This window comes from Arvicanthis niloticus, chromosome X (assembly GCF_011762505.2).
Source record: "Arvicanthis niloticus isolate mArvNil1 chromosome X, mArvNil1.pat.X, whole genome shotgun sequence".
In the NCBI taxonomy this organism is placed as follows: domain Eukaryota; kingdom Metazoa; phylum Chordata; class Mammalia; order Rodentia; family Muridae; genus Arvicanthis; species Arvicanthis niloticus.
Genome location: NC_047679.1, coordinates 12,670,957 through 12,691,285, shown reverse-complemented (window position 1 = coordinate 12,691,285; position 20,329 = coordinate 12,670,957). Strand labels below are relative to the sequence as shown.

Sequence of the window (20,329 nt, the reverse complement as noted above, 5' to 3'; positions counted from 1 at the left end):
GGGGGCAAGGGGATATATCTCAAGACGAGCTTGTCATGAACAAGGCCCTACCTAGGTTCTATCCTTAGTGCCAAAAATAAATTCAACATAGGAATCAGCAAATTGAGATCACATTTTCTGATTTCTAATAACATGATCATGGTTTTCCTTAGGTTTGTGCAAATGGTCACTCATGGCTTCTTATGTAGGATCATCTCCAAGGACACACGGCAGGTTATAAACATCCCAAATGACCACCATGAGAAATTTCCTTGGCGTGCTGGGGCATAGGACAGGCAGCAGGATGCTTAAGACACAGTGAGGAAGTGGGAGCAGAGTGTGGACACCTGAACTGTGGAAAGCTTCCCATGGAAGGAAGGGACCAGATAGTGTTTGCTGTGGTTAGGAAGAAAGCACATAGGCACGGGAAAGGACACTCAAGGGACACTGTTGATTCAGCCTTGGCTTGTCAACACTTTCCCTGCTAGTGTGAAGCCCTTTAAAAAGTCACTTCCCACTTGTGGCTGCAGAGAAAACACCTCCTGAGAGGGGAGATAAACTGCTTAGGTCAAGGCTAAGAACTTAGAGCATCAGATGAAGTAACAGATTTATCTCTTAAAGACTGTTTCTGTAGCTGTTAGGCCTATTCTAAAAGCCAGAGAAGTAGGCTCAACCAAGAACAGATGATCGGAGAGGTTTCAGACCCTGTGTATAAGCAGAGTCATCCAAAAGGCACATTATTAATCGGCCAGCTTATCTATGGATGTTCTTTGTTTTTGGTTAGTTCTAACTTTGTAGATGACTGGAACTCACACAACCAACAGTACTCCCGTAGATACCAGTAGGGAGCTAGCTTGTGGCTGAGCCTGGGCAGGGGACATCTCAGTGCTTCTTTATTTAAACTATGCGCCTAGGCAATGTTCCATCATGACTCCACACAACTAGTGTGTACATGAAGCAGCCTACATGCACAACCCCCGCTGTGTTTGCTGGTCCTGGGTGTATTTCACTTTCCACCCCTGTAGGCAAGGTCTACAGGTTAGCAGCCTTGTAACCACCACCTCCCCCCACACCCCAGGACCTGGGTCCCAGCACCCTCAGAAGAAAAAGGCAGTCAGAGAGACACGAAGTCTCTAATCAGAAAAGTGCACTCGGCCACGAGGGCCCATGCACACTGACTTTCACCTCGGTTCGCTCGGGCTGCAGGAGGGGCGGGTAGCTCCGCAGTAAAGAGGAGGACCAAAGAGGGGGCCTACTTGAATGAAACAATGTAACAATTGATGTGAGGCCTCGCCTGGCTCCCACTCCTCAGCGATCCTATAGGCGAGGTCCCAGTGCCTGCCCCTCCCCATTGCTCCGTTTTCTTGTCCATTAAGCACCATCCCTCCGCCTCTCTTTCCTTCTTTTCTTTTTTTCCCCCTTCTCCTTCCCCCTCCCTCTCCCCCTCTCTCCAGCCCCGTGTCATTTCCTCCTAGAGCTCACTAGCTGCCTGAGCGTCTCCAGCCGGGAGAGTAGGCGGAGCGGGGCGGCGCGGCGCTGGAGGACGATGGTGGCTGAGCTGCTGGGGGCGGAGGCTCCGTAGCCCCCGCGGAAAAGGAGCCCGGCGGCGCCTGCCCAGCCGAGCCGAGGATGGAGAGCCGGCCGGGGTCCTTCCAGTACGTCCCGGTGCAGCTGCAAGGGGGGGCGCCCTGGGGCTTCACCCTGAAGGGGGGCTTGGAGCACTGCGAGCCGCTCACGGTGTCGAAGGTAAGGAGCGGTGGCTCGCTCCTCACGGCGTCCAACTTTGAATGGGCTAGCGGGTGCGCAGAGTGCGCGGGGTGCGGGCCTCAGCCCCACTTTGCGACTTTGGCCGGCCGGAGCCCGAGGGGCTGCAGCCACACGGAGGGGGTCCTGCTGCCGGAGGAGACTGGAGCGAAGTGGGTGGCTGGAGGATGGGGACCCGAGGAGCCCGGCCCCCCGCCGGAGCTTTGCGTGCGGTCACACTCCCGGGGCACCGGGCAGCCTCGCTCCCCCCACGGCGAGGAGGCCACTCACCTCCGTGTGGGCTGCAGGAAATGGCGGCTGCTGGGGGTTCTCCTTGCCTTGGAGGCCCCTGAGCCGGGCAGGACAGTGAGGGGCTGAGGGCACGGGCGGGGGGATGGGGGGGCGCTCGGGGCTGGCTCTCCCGGCTCTCCCTCGGGCTGTCCCGCCCGAGGCAGGTTGCTGGGCTGGGGGTCTGGCGCGGAGCTGGTGATGAGGCATCGCTGGCTTTTCAGCAGCCTCTCTTCCCACAGCCGGACGCACACACTCCGGTTCAGAGCTGGGGCGTTGCTGCTGCTGCCGGTTCCCCCTCGGCCTTTCCCCTCCCTCCCGAGTCTTGCCCCGCGCCAGCGAGATTTCTTGCACGCTGCGAAGTGTGGAGGGAACTTTTGTGCCATGGAGCCACAGCACAGCTGTGCCGAAGCGGCCACTAGGGTTGCTTTGATTTAAGAGCCTGTGATCAGCTGGAACCAAGTTGCAGCTAGAGGCCAGGGAAGAGAAGCACTCCCAAGAGTTCTGGAACCTCCAAACCCAAGCGTCTCCAATGGGAGTGAGGGTGGAGGATGGGGCGGGGAGGGGGATAATTGGAGCTGTTCCTGGGAAGAGTGACTTGTAAGACTACTCACCTTGGAGCACAAGATTGCCAGGTGGAGGGACTTCATGAACTTTAACCCACTTTTCTTGTTTCTCTTACAAACTCAGCTAGCGAGCCTTTCCAATGCACCGGGAAGACAGTTGAGATTGTAGATGGAGATTCTGGTGGTGGTGGGGGGTGGGGTGGAAAGATCTAGCTTTTTAAAGTAACAAATGTAGCTATAGGGATTCTTTTTGTTTCCTGTGTTAACATAGCAGCTGGGCTCTGAAAGTTACTCCCCCCACCCCCACCCCCACCCCCCACCGCATAACAATCTATGTTACTTTCTCCATGCGTTGGAATGGCTTGCTAGCTAACTTGTGTAGGTGTCTTTAAGGTGTTGGGGCAACGTGTTGCTCATGTGTGAATCAGTCAGCTCTGACTGTCTGAGGTGTATTGAGGCAACCTTTGGAGAGGATTGGCAGGGACCTCCAGAGGATCTTTAACCTCCCCCAAACCAGGCGATCTTCGGCCAGTATAAGCAGATTGAGATAGGTAGTTTTGTGGTCTACCCTCACATCCTGCCCTTTTACATCCTTCTTTTGATAGTCTCTGGAGCAAACTACTTTTTAAACAAACAACAAACAAACACATAACAACGATAACAACACCCTATTAAACAGCTCCTTTGGAGAGAGGAACCTCAGCATTGAAGAATTTCTTTCAATCAAACTCTTCCCCTCTCTTCCCACCAAGGTCACAATAGGATATGCAGCCCTCGGTCGTCTGGCAGTCCCCCCCCCTCTTTTCCTCCCCAGGCCAGCTCGCTCACAGAATTTTCCAGTCTGCTTAGACCCTGGAGAGGTCATTTCTTCAGCTTTGTCCAGGCTGACCCAACCTGCCAGGCACCTCTCAGAGTGCTTGTTGCTGTGGTCCTGAATTATTTTGTGAGCCCATAGGAGCATGGCAGGGGGTGTTACTAAGTATGGGGCAGCCAGCAATTTGTGGTCTGGCTGGGGGATTATTTGAGGATATATGAGGGTTTTCTTGGCCACACTGCTAAGGAAGTGCCTCGTGTGTGGAGAGGCAGGGTGCCTTTTAATGATTCCCTTTCTGCTGAATGTACACTTGGCCCCTATTATATGAAGGCTTATTATTGCATGCATGGATATGCAGGAGTAAAAACCAGGTATAACTGGGTTGGCCAGGACATCACATAAAGGTATTTTATTTTATCTTTTTAGTGTAACGCTTGCAGCTACTGCTTCCTCCTCCTGTTTCTCTGCTTCCTCCTCCTCTTCTTCCTCTTCCTCCTCTTCTTCCTCTTCCTCCCTTCTTCCTCCTCTTCTTCCTCCTCTTCTTCCTCTTCCCCCTTCTCTTCCTCCTCCTCCTTCACAAGATACTATTTGGGATATCCCATTTTTCTACCTTAGTGTGGTTCTTTTTATGCTTCAGAACAATATAGCGTCCTCCCCACAGGTAGATTTTTAAGTCTGTATCCACTGGTGAGGATGGACTAGAAGTTGAATTGAATTGGTAAATGAAAAACAAACAACCAACCCTCTGAATCTCTGGATTCTAACTCTTGCCTTGTCAATCTTCTGGAATCCTGGGAATATCTCTTGCCTTTCCTGGGCCTGGGCATCCCTAGATCTAAAATGCATTTGAAGTGGGCAGTCTTTAAATGGCACTGTGATGCTTTGGTAGTGAATCCATCGCCATAACCCTGACATTCTTTTCGCCAGAACTGCTATATCGTGAGTGACTCTTTTGGTTGTACTACAAGTGGTGAGAGAGCATTGACTAATAACTTTCAGGGCTATATCTAGTCTGCTCAGCCTCTAACTCTAGTAATGCTTTCCATGCCAAGAAGTCATCCATGGCGACTGTGTTTTAGGCGTACACTAGTGAAGTCTGGGCTCAAGATGGGGGTTGGGGACAAGATTGTTTTGGTAACTGAATAACTTGGGCTTGTGAAAGACAAACGAGCCAAGAGTCACGATGCAAAATGGCAGCAGACCTCCTTTGCTTCTGGGGAAATACAAAGGTAGTTTGAGTTCAGGTTGATGTGCCATATACCTGCTTAGGAAAGGTATGGACAGAGAGATGGAGACATTTAAGAAAAGGTGATCAGTAGGAGGAGAAGCCATGCAATAGGAAAGTTAACTTTTCATTTGTTATGGACAGACCTTTAAGACCAGGAAATGGTCAGGTTGGGAAAGTCACCAGTGGAACTAGCTAATATGGTTTCCTGGATGTGTAGAATTCAGATGCCTGGTTTATGGAGACTTGTATAGCTATGTGTTGATAATCAAGTGTCAAAAAAGGACAGTATGTTAAAGGCCATCCTGTTGATTATCACAAGTTTTAGGGAGTAGCTTGTGATTTTTCCATGTTATGGTAGTACTAGTGAAGTCATGATATATGAGAGAAGGTGACCATGAGGGAATGGTCTTATGATCTTAATATTATTTGTTTCTTTGGCTAGCTTCTCATACTAGACCAGGGAAGGTATTGTCTGCATGATACAAAGATTTTCTTCAAATCAGATGTGTCTGTTTTAGTGTAGTATCCTTGTCTACAGTACAGATAGTCATCCATGGAGTTGACTCTCTGCATAAAATGATTCTTTAGTGGGTGGGGCAGATAAGTGAACAGTTCTGGCACCAATGAATCTGTATCATTTAGGCCCTATTAGAGGCCTCAGAGACTCAAGCAGTGTGTGTAGGTATGGGGGCATGCAAGAGACAAAGGATAGAAAAACCGAGCTGCAGCCTAAGGTTCCTGTGTTAATGTCTAGTTATTAAAAATGTGCCCTGAAGCTAAATAAGCATATGGAAAAGAAAGGATCGGAGACCAGTGGTCAGGATGCAGGGAAAGGAGGGGGATAACTACGGTAAAAAAGACAGGCCAGGAGTCTATGCTCACCCACGTATTTGATTTTTTTCTAGCCTGTTTTTGGTAGGAGTCTCAGTTTGACACAGTGAGGCAAGTGGGAGCTAGTCACTGATCTCCAACAAAGTAGGGCGGAGTAGGAGCACAGTCTAAAGGAAAAAGCCTATGGAATGTACACAAATATCCCTCTGTCGTTTTTAACCCATGTTCGATCTAAGTCGCTGTTTACAAACTAACAGTAGGCATACCTGTTCCGTCTTCATTACCACAGAGGATGTGAGAATGGATTTGGTAAACCCTTTGCTATCCTTGACCTTATAGAAAGGCAGGACCTACCTGTCCTTTAAGTTCTTTGTCAGCTCCGGTGTCCTCTCACTCTGATCTTAGTTATAGACTTACAAAAAAGAAGCACTTGAAATTGGGCCAAATGATCAGATTGATGTTTTCTTATAACTGGAAGTAAATTTGACTGTGCCTTTTGAGTTCTTGTTGGATGCAGAGCTTATGTGAGCAATGATATACCTTTCACATCTTTCCAGCTGTGTTATAGGTCAGACCTAGTCCCAGCCTCAGCCCCAGCCCCAGTCCCTGCTCAAGTCAAGGGCCTGGCTGTCCCAAAGGTCTTTTTACAGGGTATGTTGATGGAGATGAATGCAGCCTGGTTACTTATATGAATCCCTTCCTGATCTTTTCCACTAGAATCAACAAAGACACCTTCTTCAGTTTCATGGCATCTGCCTTCTTCCAGAAAGGACACAGCATGGAATAGAAATCTGTGTAAGGGTATACAGGGAATAGAACAAAAAGACTGTATGGTATGTCTCACAAAGTTTGGCTAACCTTTTGCATACATAGAATTTTAAACCCTGTCATAAGTAATTTGCATACATAGGGTTTTAGGTCTGTCTTATATACCTAGTACCCTGCTGATGACCATGTTTGTTCTGTAAAGGAAAAGGGTCCATCCCTGTTGTAGGGTTTTCCCTCTCCCAAATCTCAAAGACAATACTTTTAACTCCAGCTGGAAGACACTTGAGCATTATTCTTTAAACAGTTAAAACATTTCTCCCTTGCTTCTCCCAGAACACTCCCCAGGAATTTCTTTAAAGAGAAAAAGACAGTTTCGGACAGAGACTACTAGTTATGGGGTAATTATCATGAGAGAACACGATTATGTTTATGGTTAGGCTTCTTCCAAACCAGAGGAAAATGTGCTGACCCATCTGGGAGAAGTTAATGGAGAACAGCAGAGATTACAGGAAGGTGTGCTGTCTGCCCACTGCCCCTGTGCCAAAGGGCAGGCTTAACTAAGGGCTGCTGTACTGCTGCTGCTCCTCGTTGGGACCTAGAAACAGAGTTTTGAGAGTCTTTGGAAATCACCTAGTGTAAGATCATTTAAGGAACCTTCTGTGGAGGGTCTCTGATTATGGTCTCCACTGGTCAAGGGGGATCTTGTGTGTATTTAAGCCTGCCTACATCTCTGTTGTCAGGTTTAATCTGTGGACAGTTTTTAATCCATGTTGAGTTGCAAACATTTCTCTTGCCTCTCATCCACGGGGCGAAGCCCTGCAATCTCGGGCCATACAGGACAATGGTAGTTCCTCTGTTTTTAGAAAAACCCGTGAGAGATTGGAATAAAAATGACAGGCTTCCTCACCTTTTTCTTCTGGGGTCTGCAATTCAGCCTCTTCCTCTGTCCTTTCAAAAATAAAATGTATGTGCTTTCTCAACTCTTAGGAGATCTGAGGTTACTCCATTCACTCTGGCTTCACTACACCTTGTCCGTTGTTCTCTCCTCTCCCCTCTTCAAATTTCTGGTGCTCAAGATCAAACCTAGGACATTACACATGGTAGTCAAGTGCTCTACCACTGAGCTACATCCCTACTCCTTGGGTCTCTCTTAAATTATGGGGCCCACACACAGTATAGCCATCCCCTGGAGAAAGTTATGAAAATTAAGTGAGACCCTTTTTTTGTGCTGAGAATTGTATCCAGCTACAGACTATTTTTAAAAAAAAAAAAAAAAAAAAAAAAAACCTGTATCTGAAGGAGACTCAGCAGTTAAGGGGGCTTATAGCTCTTGCAGATGACCTTCCTTTGATTCTCATTATCCACATGGCAGCTCAAACGTATAACAGTGCCAGATCTGTTGCCCTTCTTTTGACCTCCTCAGGCTCCTGTATGCGCATGTGTTTTTGCGCATGCTCACACACACACTCATAAAATAAAATAAGTATTTTTCAAAGAAAATATATAGCCAAAGATGGGTATGTTTTTCTGGTGGCAATGTCATAAGAAGGCCCTGTATCCATGTCTATTAGTTGAAGGAAGTACTGTGCTGCTGGTAATCCATATTTGTCCAAGGTCTAAATAAGCACAGAGGAAAGCTATATGATTGTGTGTGTGTGTGAGAGAGAGAGAGAGAGTGTGTGTGCGTGCATGCGCACACACACTTTTATATGTGTTTTAGTCAAGGCAGATGTTGGATGTCTGCTTCTGTGGCTTTCCACTATATTGTTTTGAGACAGGGTCTCTGAACCTAGAGCTCTTTCATGGCCTGGACTGCTTGGCCTTTGAACATCTGATCCCTGACCCTACCCCAGTGTTTGGGTTATAGGCATGCACCACCATGCCTGGCTTCTTTGTGGGTGCTAGGGATCTGAACTTGGCTCCTTATGGTTACACAACCAATACTTTTTCTACTGAGCCCTCTCCTTAGCCACATATAATATATTTTGAGTGACGCTTTTCATCTTCTACTATTTATATGGAATTCCCCCACCCCTAGCCCAGAGCAGCTGTGAGAAAGACACTCCAGGGAAGATGGGGGGGGGCTTAGACCTTCATGGAGTGTATATGTCTAAACAAAGACATTGTTAACAGAGTAGGAAGTGGTATTTAATAAGTATTGTCAGAATCAAAATTCCATTTTTTTTTACCTCTCTGAACTTTTCTTCTAGGAAAAGTAATCAACTTCAAAATTGAAAATACCAACCATATGCCATATGTGATATGTAAGTAGTCTCTAACACACACACACACACACACACACACACACACAAACACGCACACATACACACATATACATACACATATACACACATCTATGAGTGTGGGGGTGTTCGTGTGTATGTGTGTGGTGTGTGTGTGTGTATGTATAGCACTGATTGCAGTGACTCCTGCAACTCTGGGTTTCTAGGGTCTTCTGTTTAGAGTTGGAATAGCCACAGAAGTCGTTGGGGTGTGTGTGTGTGTGTGTGTGTGTGTGTGTGTGTGTGTAGCACTGATTGCAGTGACTCCTGCAACTCTGGGTTTCTAGGGTCTTCTGTTTAGAGTTGGAATAGCCACAGAAGTCGTTGGTGTGTGTGTGTGTGTGTGTGTGTGTGTGTGTTAGCACTGATTGCAGTGACTCCTGCAACTCTGGGTTTCTAGGGTCTTCTGTTTAGAGTTGGAATTGCCACAGAAGTCACTCCTGCTGGAGGTCTTGTATCCACAGGCTTTTAACAATCTATCTCTCCGTATTTCCCCACTAATTACCTGAGAAATGCCTTTCTTTACTCTTAACATCTAGACCAGGGAGAAGATTGGAGCAGGGCTTAATTTTCATTGTTGGAGCCTAAGGGTTCTAAGGGAAGGGAAATTGAAGTCTAGGGAACATGTCAATACTGACACTTGACAATCAATAGTAGTTAGGCTCACACAGAACAATTCTAGAGAGGCCTACTTAATCCATAGTGTAAGAGCAATGAAATTATTCAACATAACCATACTGTATGATATTGTTTATAAGAAATGGAATTCAGAGCTCCAAGATGCTTACTTACACAAGGTATTCTTGGAAAACAATTCATCTATAAGTGATGGAAAAGTACTCTAGAGAATTCTAGTATACAGCTCTGGGTGTCATTGGGATTTCTGTTGCTAGTAATGCTTCATGTAATCATACCGTCAGTACTAGGACCAGATGTGTGTTATATTTTCCTGGATGCTGAACTGTATATAGGTTCACCTGAGAGTTATCTTGCAACTGTTTTATTCTGGGTGTGTTGATAATGAGATCACTTTCACTTAGCATGTATGAAACCAAATATTTTGTTTCCTGGTGCTCCCTAAAATATTTATTACTGATGTTCTTTAATTAAGTTGTTGATGAGTAAATTGGAATACAGTTTCTCCTAGCTAAAGATTATGTTCTAAGGACCAGGGATGAAGTAAACTCTGTCTCCTCATGTCCCTTAGACACCTTCAGTGTAAATAGGCGAGTGGAAACATTGTCGTGTGTATTAGTTTTGCAAGAGATGATCTGTTTCTTCCTCACACCACACTGGCATGTTTATTTGGGCAGAGCCATCCTGCTGGGGCACCGAAGTGGCAAGAATCAAGATGACTTGAGCTCTCAAAGTAATTTCTAACCCCTCCCATGGCTCTTCACCTCCACACCCTCCTCTTTCAGTATAAGTCTGCATATGCTCTGGGACAGAATGAGTACTTCCTCATTAAGAGGAAGAAACCTATTTTTCATCCATCCATCCATCCATCCATCCATCCATCCATCCATCCATCCAGCTTTATTTCATGTCCAGTCCTCGATTTCCAGCCTACACCCACAAGCACTGGTTGTTTACAGCCTCCATCTTGGACTGACTCAGGAGCCATTGGCTCTCTGTTTCCTTGTTCGTTGGCTGTCCTGCCCTCTATCCAAAACCCATTTTCCCCTCTTGGTCCCCATGGAGCACTTCTGCTTTGCTATAGCAGCTTTGTCTCTTGGCTCAGGCATGCTCTGGTAGGCGATGAGAGAGGCTAATTGAGGCCAATAAGCTTGAAACCGTTCTGTACATTAAAATAGAAACAGAGGGAAGATTTCTCATACTTCATCTTTCTCTGTCCTGTCTGAGTTAAGGACACATCTTTTGTCACCTTTCCTTACTTGGAAATGCTTAGCAATTCCCTGAGTAATCTTGGCATGTTCCTTTTACCTCTTTGTGACAATCTCTTTTTTTTTTTTTTTTTTTTTTTTGGTAAGAACTTTCAGGGAGTAAACCTCTACTTTATGGAAGGGCTTGAGTGTCCTTTCTTGTTCTTGCTGTGGCAATGTGAAGGATGACTGACAGCAGGCAGCTCTTACAGAACACCACGTCTCTCCACACTCCGGCTTCCTATCTTTACAGAAGTGGCTATTTCCTGGTGTGTTCTCAGAGACAGGCATGGTCTGTTAACTTTTACTCAAGTCTTTTAATGTTCCCTCTCTAAAGAATGTGGGAGGTAGGAGTCCTTTGACAGGACCAAGGGTTAAGCCCACTGAAGAACAGATTCTTTGAGGTATCTTCTGGCCCTCATTCTAATACCACCCAACAGATTTCTAGCTGTTTTGGTTTTTTCTTCCTGTAAGCCCCGGGCAGGAAAGTTTTGAACAGTTCTCTTATATTTATTGCCTTTCATGGTCTATCAGAAACTGATCTGTCTTTTGAGAAGAGGGGGTTGGAGGTAGAGCTAGAAGCAAAGCTGGTTTGACTAGTCATTCAGGAAAAGGGTTAGATATTCATGGCTACGGCCTCATCTTTGCTTATGATACCATGACAAGCTAAAGCCTTGTCTTTGTTGGGCTGTCTTACTGTTTTCCATTTCTATGTGTATGTGTGTGTGTTTAAGTAAACGTCCCCCTCCCCAAACTTCCACAGGCAAGTAGCTTTTAATGGCCCCTCTCTCTCTAATTGAAAGTATGAGTGTTGATGTTTTGACTACAAAGCGGAGAGTGTGTGTCAGACCTGACTCATGTTCTTTGGAGAAGTTGACTGTGACTTTGGGACTTTCTTAATTTAAATTGTTAATTAAGAAAGGTCAAGACCATAGGCTGAAACGTGGATCAGGCAAGGATCTGGATACTTGCAGGTATTTCCAGAGTGGAGGACCTGTAGTTTGGGCTGTAGTTCAGCAATCGGTTGGCTGCAAAGGGTGGTCAGAGCCTACACAAGGGTGGGGGGGATTACAAATCTTGAGAACCTGCTGTTGGGCAGTGGTTTCTGTTATAGCAGGTCTTTGAGGTGGATATGGATGTCTCAGTTATGCAAATGAAGGGCTTGTGACCCAAGAGAAGTTTAAGTGACAGATTTGAAATTCTATGCCAAGTGGGAGAGCTGGCATTGAAACTTAATTTGGGAGGCAGAGGTGTAGTTTCAGTCCACAGAGCCACCACAGTATTATTTTCATTTTAATCATTTATTTTGATTTTTTGCAGTGCTGTGGATAGAACTCAGGCCTATGGGTATATGCTAGGAAAAGCTCTACTGCTGAGCTAAGCCTCTGGCATTCAAACATTTGGCTTATTCCAAGTCTCAGTTTCTTTTTTTTTTTCTTTCTTTTTTTTTTTTTTACCATGCCACATTTATATATATTAAAAATAAGGAGGGTTGGGTGGGAGAAAGAAGAGGAATGAAAATGAAATTTAATGAAGAAACTGGTAATGTTGTCAATAATTGTACCTCAGGGGATAGGATCAAAGAAAAGTTTGTGTTTTAAATTGTGTGTGTGTGTGTGTGTGTGTGTGTGTGTGTGTTTCTCTCCTGGCAGTGCTGGGGATAGAACCTAGGGCTTGGGGCATGCTAAGGGATCAGTCAAATGATCTACAAACTGAGTCATATCCCAGGTCTGTTTTTTTTTCCAGAACAGTTCTCTTCTGAGCTACAGTTACATCTGTAGCCTTCAGAAGATCAGAATCTTAGTCTTACAGCTGCCCCTCATCTGTGAGCCTTTTAAGTAAGTCATTTTCCTTGTTTGTGTCTAGGTTTTATGATTCTCAAATGAAAATTATCAAACTTGTATGGTCCAATAACAGGAAGTCAAAAAAAAAAAAAGAAGAAGAAGAAGAAGAAGCCAGGAATTTGAGAGCAGGGAGTGGTATATGAGGGGGTGGGGCAAATATAATTTAATTATAATTTCAAATGTAAAATAAAATGAACTTGTACGGTTGTTCCAATAGAGGTGATTCCCCTTATCCTTTGCTTCATATAAATACCAGAGGTATATGTGATTCAAGAAGGAAATAGATTATTTCCTAGGTATCCTTATTAAACTGAAATTCTTGTCAAAGAACGCTGAACTTAAACACTAAAATATTTGAAGTTGCCAAATGTGCATGAAATGACAGGACAATTTTAGTGATGTCTGCAACTGCCAGAGGTAGAAAGACAAGCTTTAAAAAGCTGTGTTGCTTGGTTGTCCTAAAACTCTCAATTAATACTTCAATCTATCAGTCAATCAGTCAATCAGTCAATCAACCAGTCAACCAATCTACAGATCAATCAGTCAACACAGATTTGTTGAGCACTTGGCAGAGTGCCTACACCTAAACTACAAAATTCAAGAGATGACCACCAGAGTAGACCTGATCTTTGGATTCTCAAAGAGATGACAAGTTTATTGAAGTTTATTTATGTATTGTTCCCTAGACATAACTATTTACTTTATGTCCAGGAAACAAAAAGCTTTAGGTGCTGAGACTATAGAATAAAATTTAATAAGATTTGTTCATGGATCAATGTTGAGGGCTTTGTGGGAAAAGTAAAAATTGAAGCTGGACCTGAGGGGTACATGCATGGTACTTAGGTAATCTTGGGTGGTAGAAGAGAGTTTGTTCTAGTTGGATGAATGCCTTAAAGATGCAGGCAGAATTAATGTATTTAAACCAGGCATCCAGCCAGTACAGTACCAGTCACATAACTGCATGGCTGAGGAGAGACCTAAAGTTAACAATAGCTAGGAAGCGACCGTTTGAAACAGTATGGCAATGTGCTGATAGTGTGTTAGATGTTGTCCAAGGTAATGCCTATATTTTAAATGTAGAAGATGGGGATTGGAAAGGGGAAGCAGCTTGTATTTTAGTTTTGGATCTTCTGATACTGTTTATGGGACAATCAATCTAGGTAGCCTAGAAGGAAATGAGGCCAAAGAGAAAGGGGTTTGTTTATATTTGTTTACTTAGGGGTTCAATAAATTGAAATGGCAAGTCATTCTGTTAGGAATACTGTGGTCAACACACAATTTTCTAATCTATTGATTGTTGTGTAAATCAGTTAATTGCCAGACAATCCTATGCCCCAAAGACATAGGAAACTGGCCTGTTGTGATTTAATGAGCATTCCTAGCTTTGTCTTGTTAGTGTCTCTGCTCTGCAGGATGCCTAGGCAGTGGCAGTGTTGCTAGCTGGAGTTCTTTTTATATAAATAGAACATTCAATGAGATTGTAGGGGAAAAAAAGCAAACCAAAAAAAAAAAAAAAAAAAAATCCAAACCTCAGATGGACACGATAAAGTGGATTGAGGCTTCTAAAACATATCAGTTGACTTTGCCAAGATGTTTAAGGATTGTTTTCTGTATATGTAAAACAAAATGTGGTGGCTTGGTGAGGCAAACCTCAAACCACTGGAGTTTCAAGTTTATGTTCCATTTTGATTGTTAGAAGCATTCTTCTCTCTGTCTGGCATGAGCTATTATTAATCTGTGAATATCATTGTTGATGTTTTCAGAATAGTAAGTGTTCTTCAATATGACCTTTAAAAATATTATTCAACTTCTGTATAGGATTTCATTGCCTAGGTGGTATCTTTACCACCCTAAAATAAAGAGACGGGGGGGGGGATTCATTTCACAACCTCTTTTGCTTTAAATCTGGCTGGAAAAAAAATTATCATTGAAACCTTTAAAACTTTGGAGTGATTAACTATAGCATTGATGTTCTTTATGTTTATACTTAATAGAATGCCTTAGGAAATTCAATTTGTGTGTAGATGTACCTGCCAATTTGAGGGCCAGCCTGTCTCTTCTGCTTCCCATCCTTCATGAATCGACTTTCTAGCTCATTACTACTTTTGTGCAACTGCATCTGCTTTTCTTCACCGTATGAAACTAAACTCAGAACTTTCTACAGATGCTTGTACTATGGAAATTGGTCTAAACCCATTTCCAACTCTTTGTAGATGAAGCGACACTGTTTGCTATAAGGTTAATGGGTGTGTAGGTTCTTTAATTTGCCTCCTTTCTCTGACCAGGTAAAATAACTTGTAATTTATATTTGAAATCCATTCAAATACCTAGCTGCTGGGGAGACATTTTTTTTTTTTTTTTTTTTGGTGGCAAAGATTGCTTGAGTGCTAGGCTCTTACAAGAGCTAGCTTGCTGACTGCTCTGCTGTGTGAGCTGGGGTGGGGTGGGGGATAACTCTCCTCTTCTGGATGTAAAGAGCTCAATGTGTAATTTTCGTGTTTTCTCCGTGCCCTTGGCTTGAGAAATGTGCTCAGGCTCTGTACATACTGGATCTGCTTAAGGGACGCTTTTGGCTCTTAGCCCTGTTCAGCTGCAATAGGGTTTGAGTTACAGACTTTCCCTTTCCAGCCCCTAATAAAAAGCAAAGGAATGAAGGGCAGAACCAGGGAGAGTTAGTTTCCACTGCTAAGACCCAGGTAAAGATGCTTCTATCTCCCACACCCTAGATTGGAGTCCTAATTTAAGGCTGAACTCTGCTTTGAGCCTGTAAGTGATGGTGATCTGGAATAGCCCCCTGATAATCAAGTTTTACCCTATGCTGGGTCTTCTTTTCCCCATTCTTTTGCCTGTCTTTCTCTTCACTCCATCTTTTTCTTCCTGTTCTGTTCCCAGCTTAGAGGAGGCTGAGATTCTAGTGACCAAGTCAAGTTGTTACCACTGGAGAAGAAGAAAGGTACATCATCCTTGCTTTCCTCTAAACTGGGGGTTTTACAGAAGCTTCTCCCACCCCACCCTGCCAGTTCACAGAGCCAACCTCAGGACAAAAATCTAGGAGTCTTAATCTAAGTAAAAAGTATTATTGGTATCACTCCAGACCCAAAAGAGAGGCGTGGTAATGAGCTTTGAGATGGTGAGCTCAGGTGGGGGAAACGGCAGCCTTGAAAGAAGATCTCAAGAAAACTGGACTAGCAGAATGGGGCTTCCTTCTGGAGGAACAGCTACAATAGTATATTTGCCTCTTCAAATGGTTTTCCACCCTTTGACCATTCTCATCCCCTTGAAATTAATAGTTTCCTACTGCCAGTAGAATAGAGCCCAGACTACTTTTGCTGGGTATTACAGACCATTTTCCCTTTAACTCTAGTCTTACTTTTTATTTCTACTAGATTCCAGGTTTTCAGGGAGAATGATATCATCTCTGTTCTTAAGCTCCTCACTGGGAAATTCTGCCCTTTGCCGTCTCCATCCTGGCATCTCTTCCTGTGGTAGCCATGCTTTACACTGTCATCCTCTACTTCCCCTCTTCTCTGTGTTCCTCTGTGGGGTCCAACCACTGTGAGCACCAGCTCTCCAGGACATCATCCCAGATGGCTCCTGGTGGAAATGACCAACTTCCCCTAGAAACTGTGGTGAACCTCAAATTCACATGTTAGCTGCAATTGGAGGGAACGCATGATAATAATGATGGTAGGGGAAGTTAAGAGGGACCCCCTCAGTGCAACCTGAGATGTGAAAAGGGGTGACAGTAGTGGGGGCATGAGGGTGTCTCTAGGCTGCCTGGCTTGCTGCATATGTAAACTGTGTTCCCCAGGATGAAACTAGGGAGTGAGGATTAGAGCATTCATTAAAATGTAGAGAAGTATTGCCATGCGACTTGTAACACAACAACCATTCTGCTTGTTATTCTGTGTTCAGAGAGGGCATAGTCATTTTTGTGTTTGATTGAAGCACTTCATTCCTTTAGCTGAAATGTGAAGACTTTTTAAATCAGTGTGTGTATGTATGTGCACTTGCGTGCTTATGTGCGTATGTGTATGTGTGTGTTTGTGTGTGCGTGCGCGCGCGTGCGTGTGTGTTTACCTATGCTTAAACAAGCCCAAACGTGTTCTATTTCACTGGACTTGCTTGTGAGTCACTGTCTGGTATTTATACATAATGCCTTAAGTGTCTTCGTTATTTGACCATGACATTCCTTTTCTCACTGTTTCACTCAAAGCTGAGAACACCAAGAAAGGAAAAAAGGAGCTGACTAATGAGGTTTAATGTCATTGGTGCTCTCTGCATGACGGTCAGGTTATCTTGGGGCAGTAAGGGGACAGGTTAAGAATCAGTGTTCAAATAGCCAGGGACAGCACAGTAACACCAGGAGTGCTTAGTTTGCTTCTGATCAGTCTACTGCTGCTGAGCGTGTTTTACGGCGCGGACTTTCAGAGTTCATCTGTCAGGGGACCCAGGAAGGGACCCTTATCAGAATCTCTTGTAAGTATGAAAGAAGTATGAATAATTAGAGACATTCTTAACTAGGAAATGAGCAGATAGTTGCATACATTGGGGGGAGATTTAGATAATATTACCATGCTCCTTACTTCTACATTTTTCAGGGAAGCGTATCTTTAAGGGTGTAAGAATGGTAAACCCCATCTGGGGGCACCTTAGTTATCAAAGGGACAGAGCCTTGGATAGGAGGGACATTGCTGTTAGCATGGTCATTTAGAGGCCAGACAGCCAGTAAATCATTTAAGAAGGAATTAAAGGTTCAAAGGGCAGGAGAGAATTCTTTGGGTGACCTCATAGGTGCTTGAAAAATCAAAGGGCTAGCTGATGTGCTTTTATGTATTGAAGGCTGGTTTGAAAGGGAAAGGGAATAGGAACGCACAAAAGGAAATTGGCATTGCAGTTTTTATGTGCTTGGGAGCCTTAACTCTGGGGCGTTGATGATCAAAGTTCCTGTTAAGTGTCTTTTGTGTTCTTGACATTATGCATGCATATTCAGTATAATATCATCACTGCCATGAATTAAGTCATACTGGTCCTATTTCACGGATGAAAAAAGTGAGGTCCGGAGAGGCAAAACATTGTTCTTCAGATAAAGCAAAGTAGAGTTAGAATGTGAGTCCACCTTAATCCAACTCCAAATCACATGCTTGTCTTATGATACCTTACAGTTTTGTTTCAGAGATCCCATTTTTATACTTCATATTATCTTTCTGATTCCACTGTTCACTATGGTGAGACTATGTTGTTTGCATTGTAACATCAGACAAAGTTGAGTTTCACAGACCAGTCATTTCAAAGCTTTCCTGGGAAGCTCATTTAAGGCACAAATTAAACACTCTTCAGGGTGTGTGTGTGTATGTGTGTGTGTATGTGTGTGTGTGTGTGTGTATGTGTGTGTGTGTCTCTGTGTGTGTACAATGCATGGAAGATACTTAGTAATGTCCCTTTTCATAGACATGGGGGCAGAAAGGTTTTATTGCCTTGCCAGAATTCATCCAGTCTGCAATTGGCTCAGTATTCAAATTTTGAATTTTCTCTTTTTGGGAGAGTTCCTGTTCTTCCCAGTGCTTCTGGTGTTTTGCAAAGTGGAAAGGGAGTTAGTAAACAACACTGGGTGTGGCAACCTTGGGCCCTCCCGGTCTTTTATTTTTTAAACTTTTTCTATCTTTGCCAACAATTTAAAAGAATGGGTAGCCTCCTTCCTTCCCTGGCTTCCTTCACAGTTTAAATTAGTAGCTTAGAGGTGTGATAAATGTTCAGGGACCAAAATTAACAAGGTAGAAACAGACACGTCTTACTTCTTCATCCCTGTCCCTAAACCACCTTTGTTTTCTTCCCAGAGGCAACTGCTGATAGCAATTCCCTATGTCCTCTTCAGTGCTTCCATTTTCTTCTTCCCTGTGTGTGACTTCCTTATTTCTCTCCAGTGTGACTAACTGATGCCTACATGAAGGCCAGCTTTACTGACATTGCCCTGGACTCCATTCTTGATTTCTTGGTACATTACTTGAAGACTGCTTACCATGAAAGGGCAGGCGAGGAAAAATTTCCTGCTCGTTTTGATCTCCTATCTCTCTAGTTTTATTTCCCCCAACTGAGTTTATTTTTTATTTTTAAAAGATTTATCTATTTATTTTCTTTATGTGAGTGCACTGTATCTGTCTTCAGACACACCAGAAGAGGGCATTGGATCCCATTACAGATGGTTGTGAGCCACCATGTGGTTGCTGGGAATTGAACTCAGGACCTCTGGAAGAATAGTCAGTGCTTTTAACCACTGAGCCATCTCTCCAGCCCACTGAATTTATTTTTATTGTGCCTTTTCATAGTATCTCTCTGTATACCCAGGCCAGTGTTACATACATACATACACACACACACACACACACACACACACACACACACACACACACATTCTTTTGCTTCTTCCACAAAAGGGAATATATTGAAACAGTCTTCTATGCCTACCCCCCCCCCCCACTTGTATATCCTGGAGGTCTTTCATTATCAGTATAGAGAGAACTACCATCCACTTAAAAACAACTATTATCTGCAATTGTTTAACCAACCCTTAATGTCTTTTACCATTTGTATTGTTTCTATTATACTATATTGACTTGGTTGCCCCCCAAATCCTGTTGTCAGCATGGTTTCTGTGGCACTGAATGGCCTTGCTTCTCTACCCTCTCACTACTGTTTTCACATTACTCTGTATGAATCAAGATTCAGAGTTTAGACCTTACACACTGTCTCTGTGTCTCTGCTCCACCCCCTTCCCCTGCCAAGTCTACCCTAAAGTTACCATTAGTTACAGTTTGTTCTTTTAGAATCACTCAGTGAAGAAATCTTATGACTCCCAAGTCCCGTTTCAATTATCTGGTGGGCAATGTCTGCTGGGATATTATTTCTTTTCTTTCCCCCTCAAACTTTAAAGTCTAAAACGGAACTTATTATTGTCTTCTTGCAGAAGTGCTGTCGTCCTTGGCTTCTTCACCTCCCACTTGGTTAGATTGAAATCTCGGAGTCACCACTTACTCATCCGTATATCAGGTTAATTATCACATCCTGTCAGGTCTTTCTTCCTTCAAAATAGCCCTTTTGGTTCGCTCCTCCCACCCTCCCTCAAGCCCTTGTTACTTTATGTCTGGACTTTCGGACTACAGGCTAGCTTCCCTGTGTCCAGGCTCACCCCTTTTAAATGTATCCTCTAGGTCATTTCCTGTATTTGAGTCATGTAGTAACCCTTGTCTGGACAGGGAAGCTGAACTCAGTGGTTGGTCTCGGAAGTTCTTTGTATCTCTGACGTTTTCTTCAGAAATTGTTGAAATAGTGTATCTCAGCCTCCCACTGCTGCCACACCTTTTCTTTCTCTTTAGTGCTTGCTGGAATTACATTCTTCCTAGAATTGGTACCTAAATCAACTCCCATAGAAAAGTCTTAGAGGAAGGCCAGCCACACTGACCCCTGTCTGAGCGTTTCTAGCATTCCAATTTTGCTTGGCTGTGCTCCTCTTACATGCTCCCACTAACAAGAAGCAACTCTACAACAAGCCAGGGCTTTGGATTTTCATGTAGCTATAGTTTTTATATATCTTCTAATGCAAACGGATGCCTATTGATCTGCCTTCACAATACTTGATTATTATTTCCCAGTCATTGCTATGTACATGGCCTACCTGTGACAGGTCACAATTTCCTGGACATGCTGAGTGCTCAAACACATTCCTAGTCCTACCTGCCTAACAAAATTCAACCTAAGGTGAGGCTATCCCAAACAAGACTTCTTATATTCTAGTCATCATTTGATTCTTCCTTCCACTAACTTCTGCTTTCTCTACTTTTTCTCAGATGCTCACGGTGCTCTTTTTCAATACATTTTGTATTTAATAAAGGATTTTTTTTTATAATGCCAGAGGTGGAACCCAGGGCCTATATACCCAGAGCTAAATGAACCACAGAGAAAAGAAATGTTTTATTGCATTGTTTATCTGCACTCTGGTCTTTTCTCTCCCTTGGTCTTAACATTTATTACTACTCTTTACAGAAATTGATAAAAATGCTGTTTTTGAAAGTATAGATGTTTCTTTATTCAACCTACAGACTAGAG

The 20,329-nt window shown here is 43.8% G+C and overlaps 1 protein-coding gene across 1 annotated transcript in view; it reads left to right on the top strand.

The window, feature by feature from the left end:
- The first annotated feature begins 1,481 nt into the window (after nucleotides 1-1,481).
- The window catches only part of Shroom4 (shroom family member 4), a 202,913-nt gene continuing 184,065 nt past the window's right edge, over nucleotides 1,482-20,329 (top strand). The window contains exon 1 of the mRNA XM_034485508.2: nucleotides 1,482-1,725. Within this exon, the coding sequence (XP_034341399.1) occupies nucleotides 1,609-1,725 (117 nt within the window). The 5' untranslated portion in view covers nucleotides 1,482-1,608. The remainder of the gene's footprint in view (nucleotides 1,726-20,329) is intronic.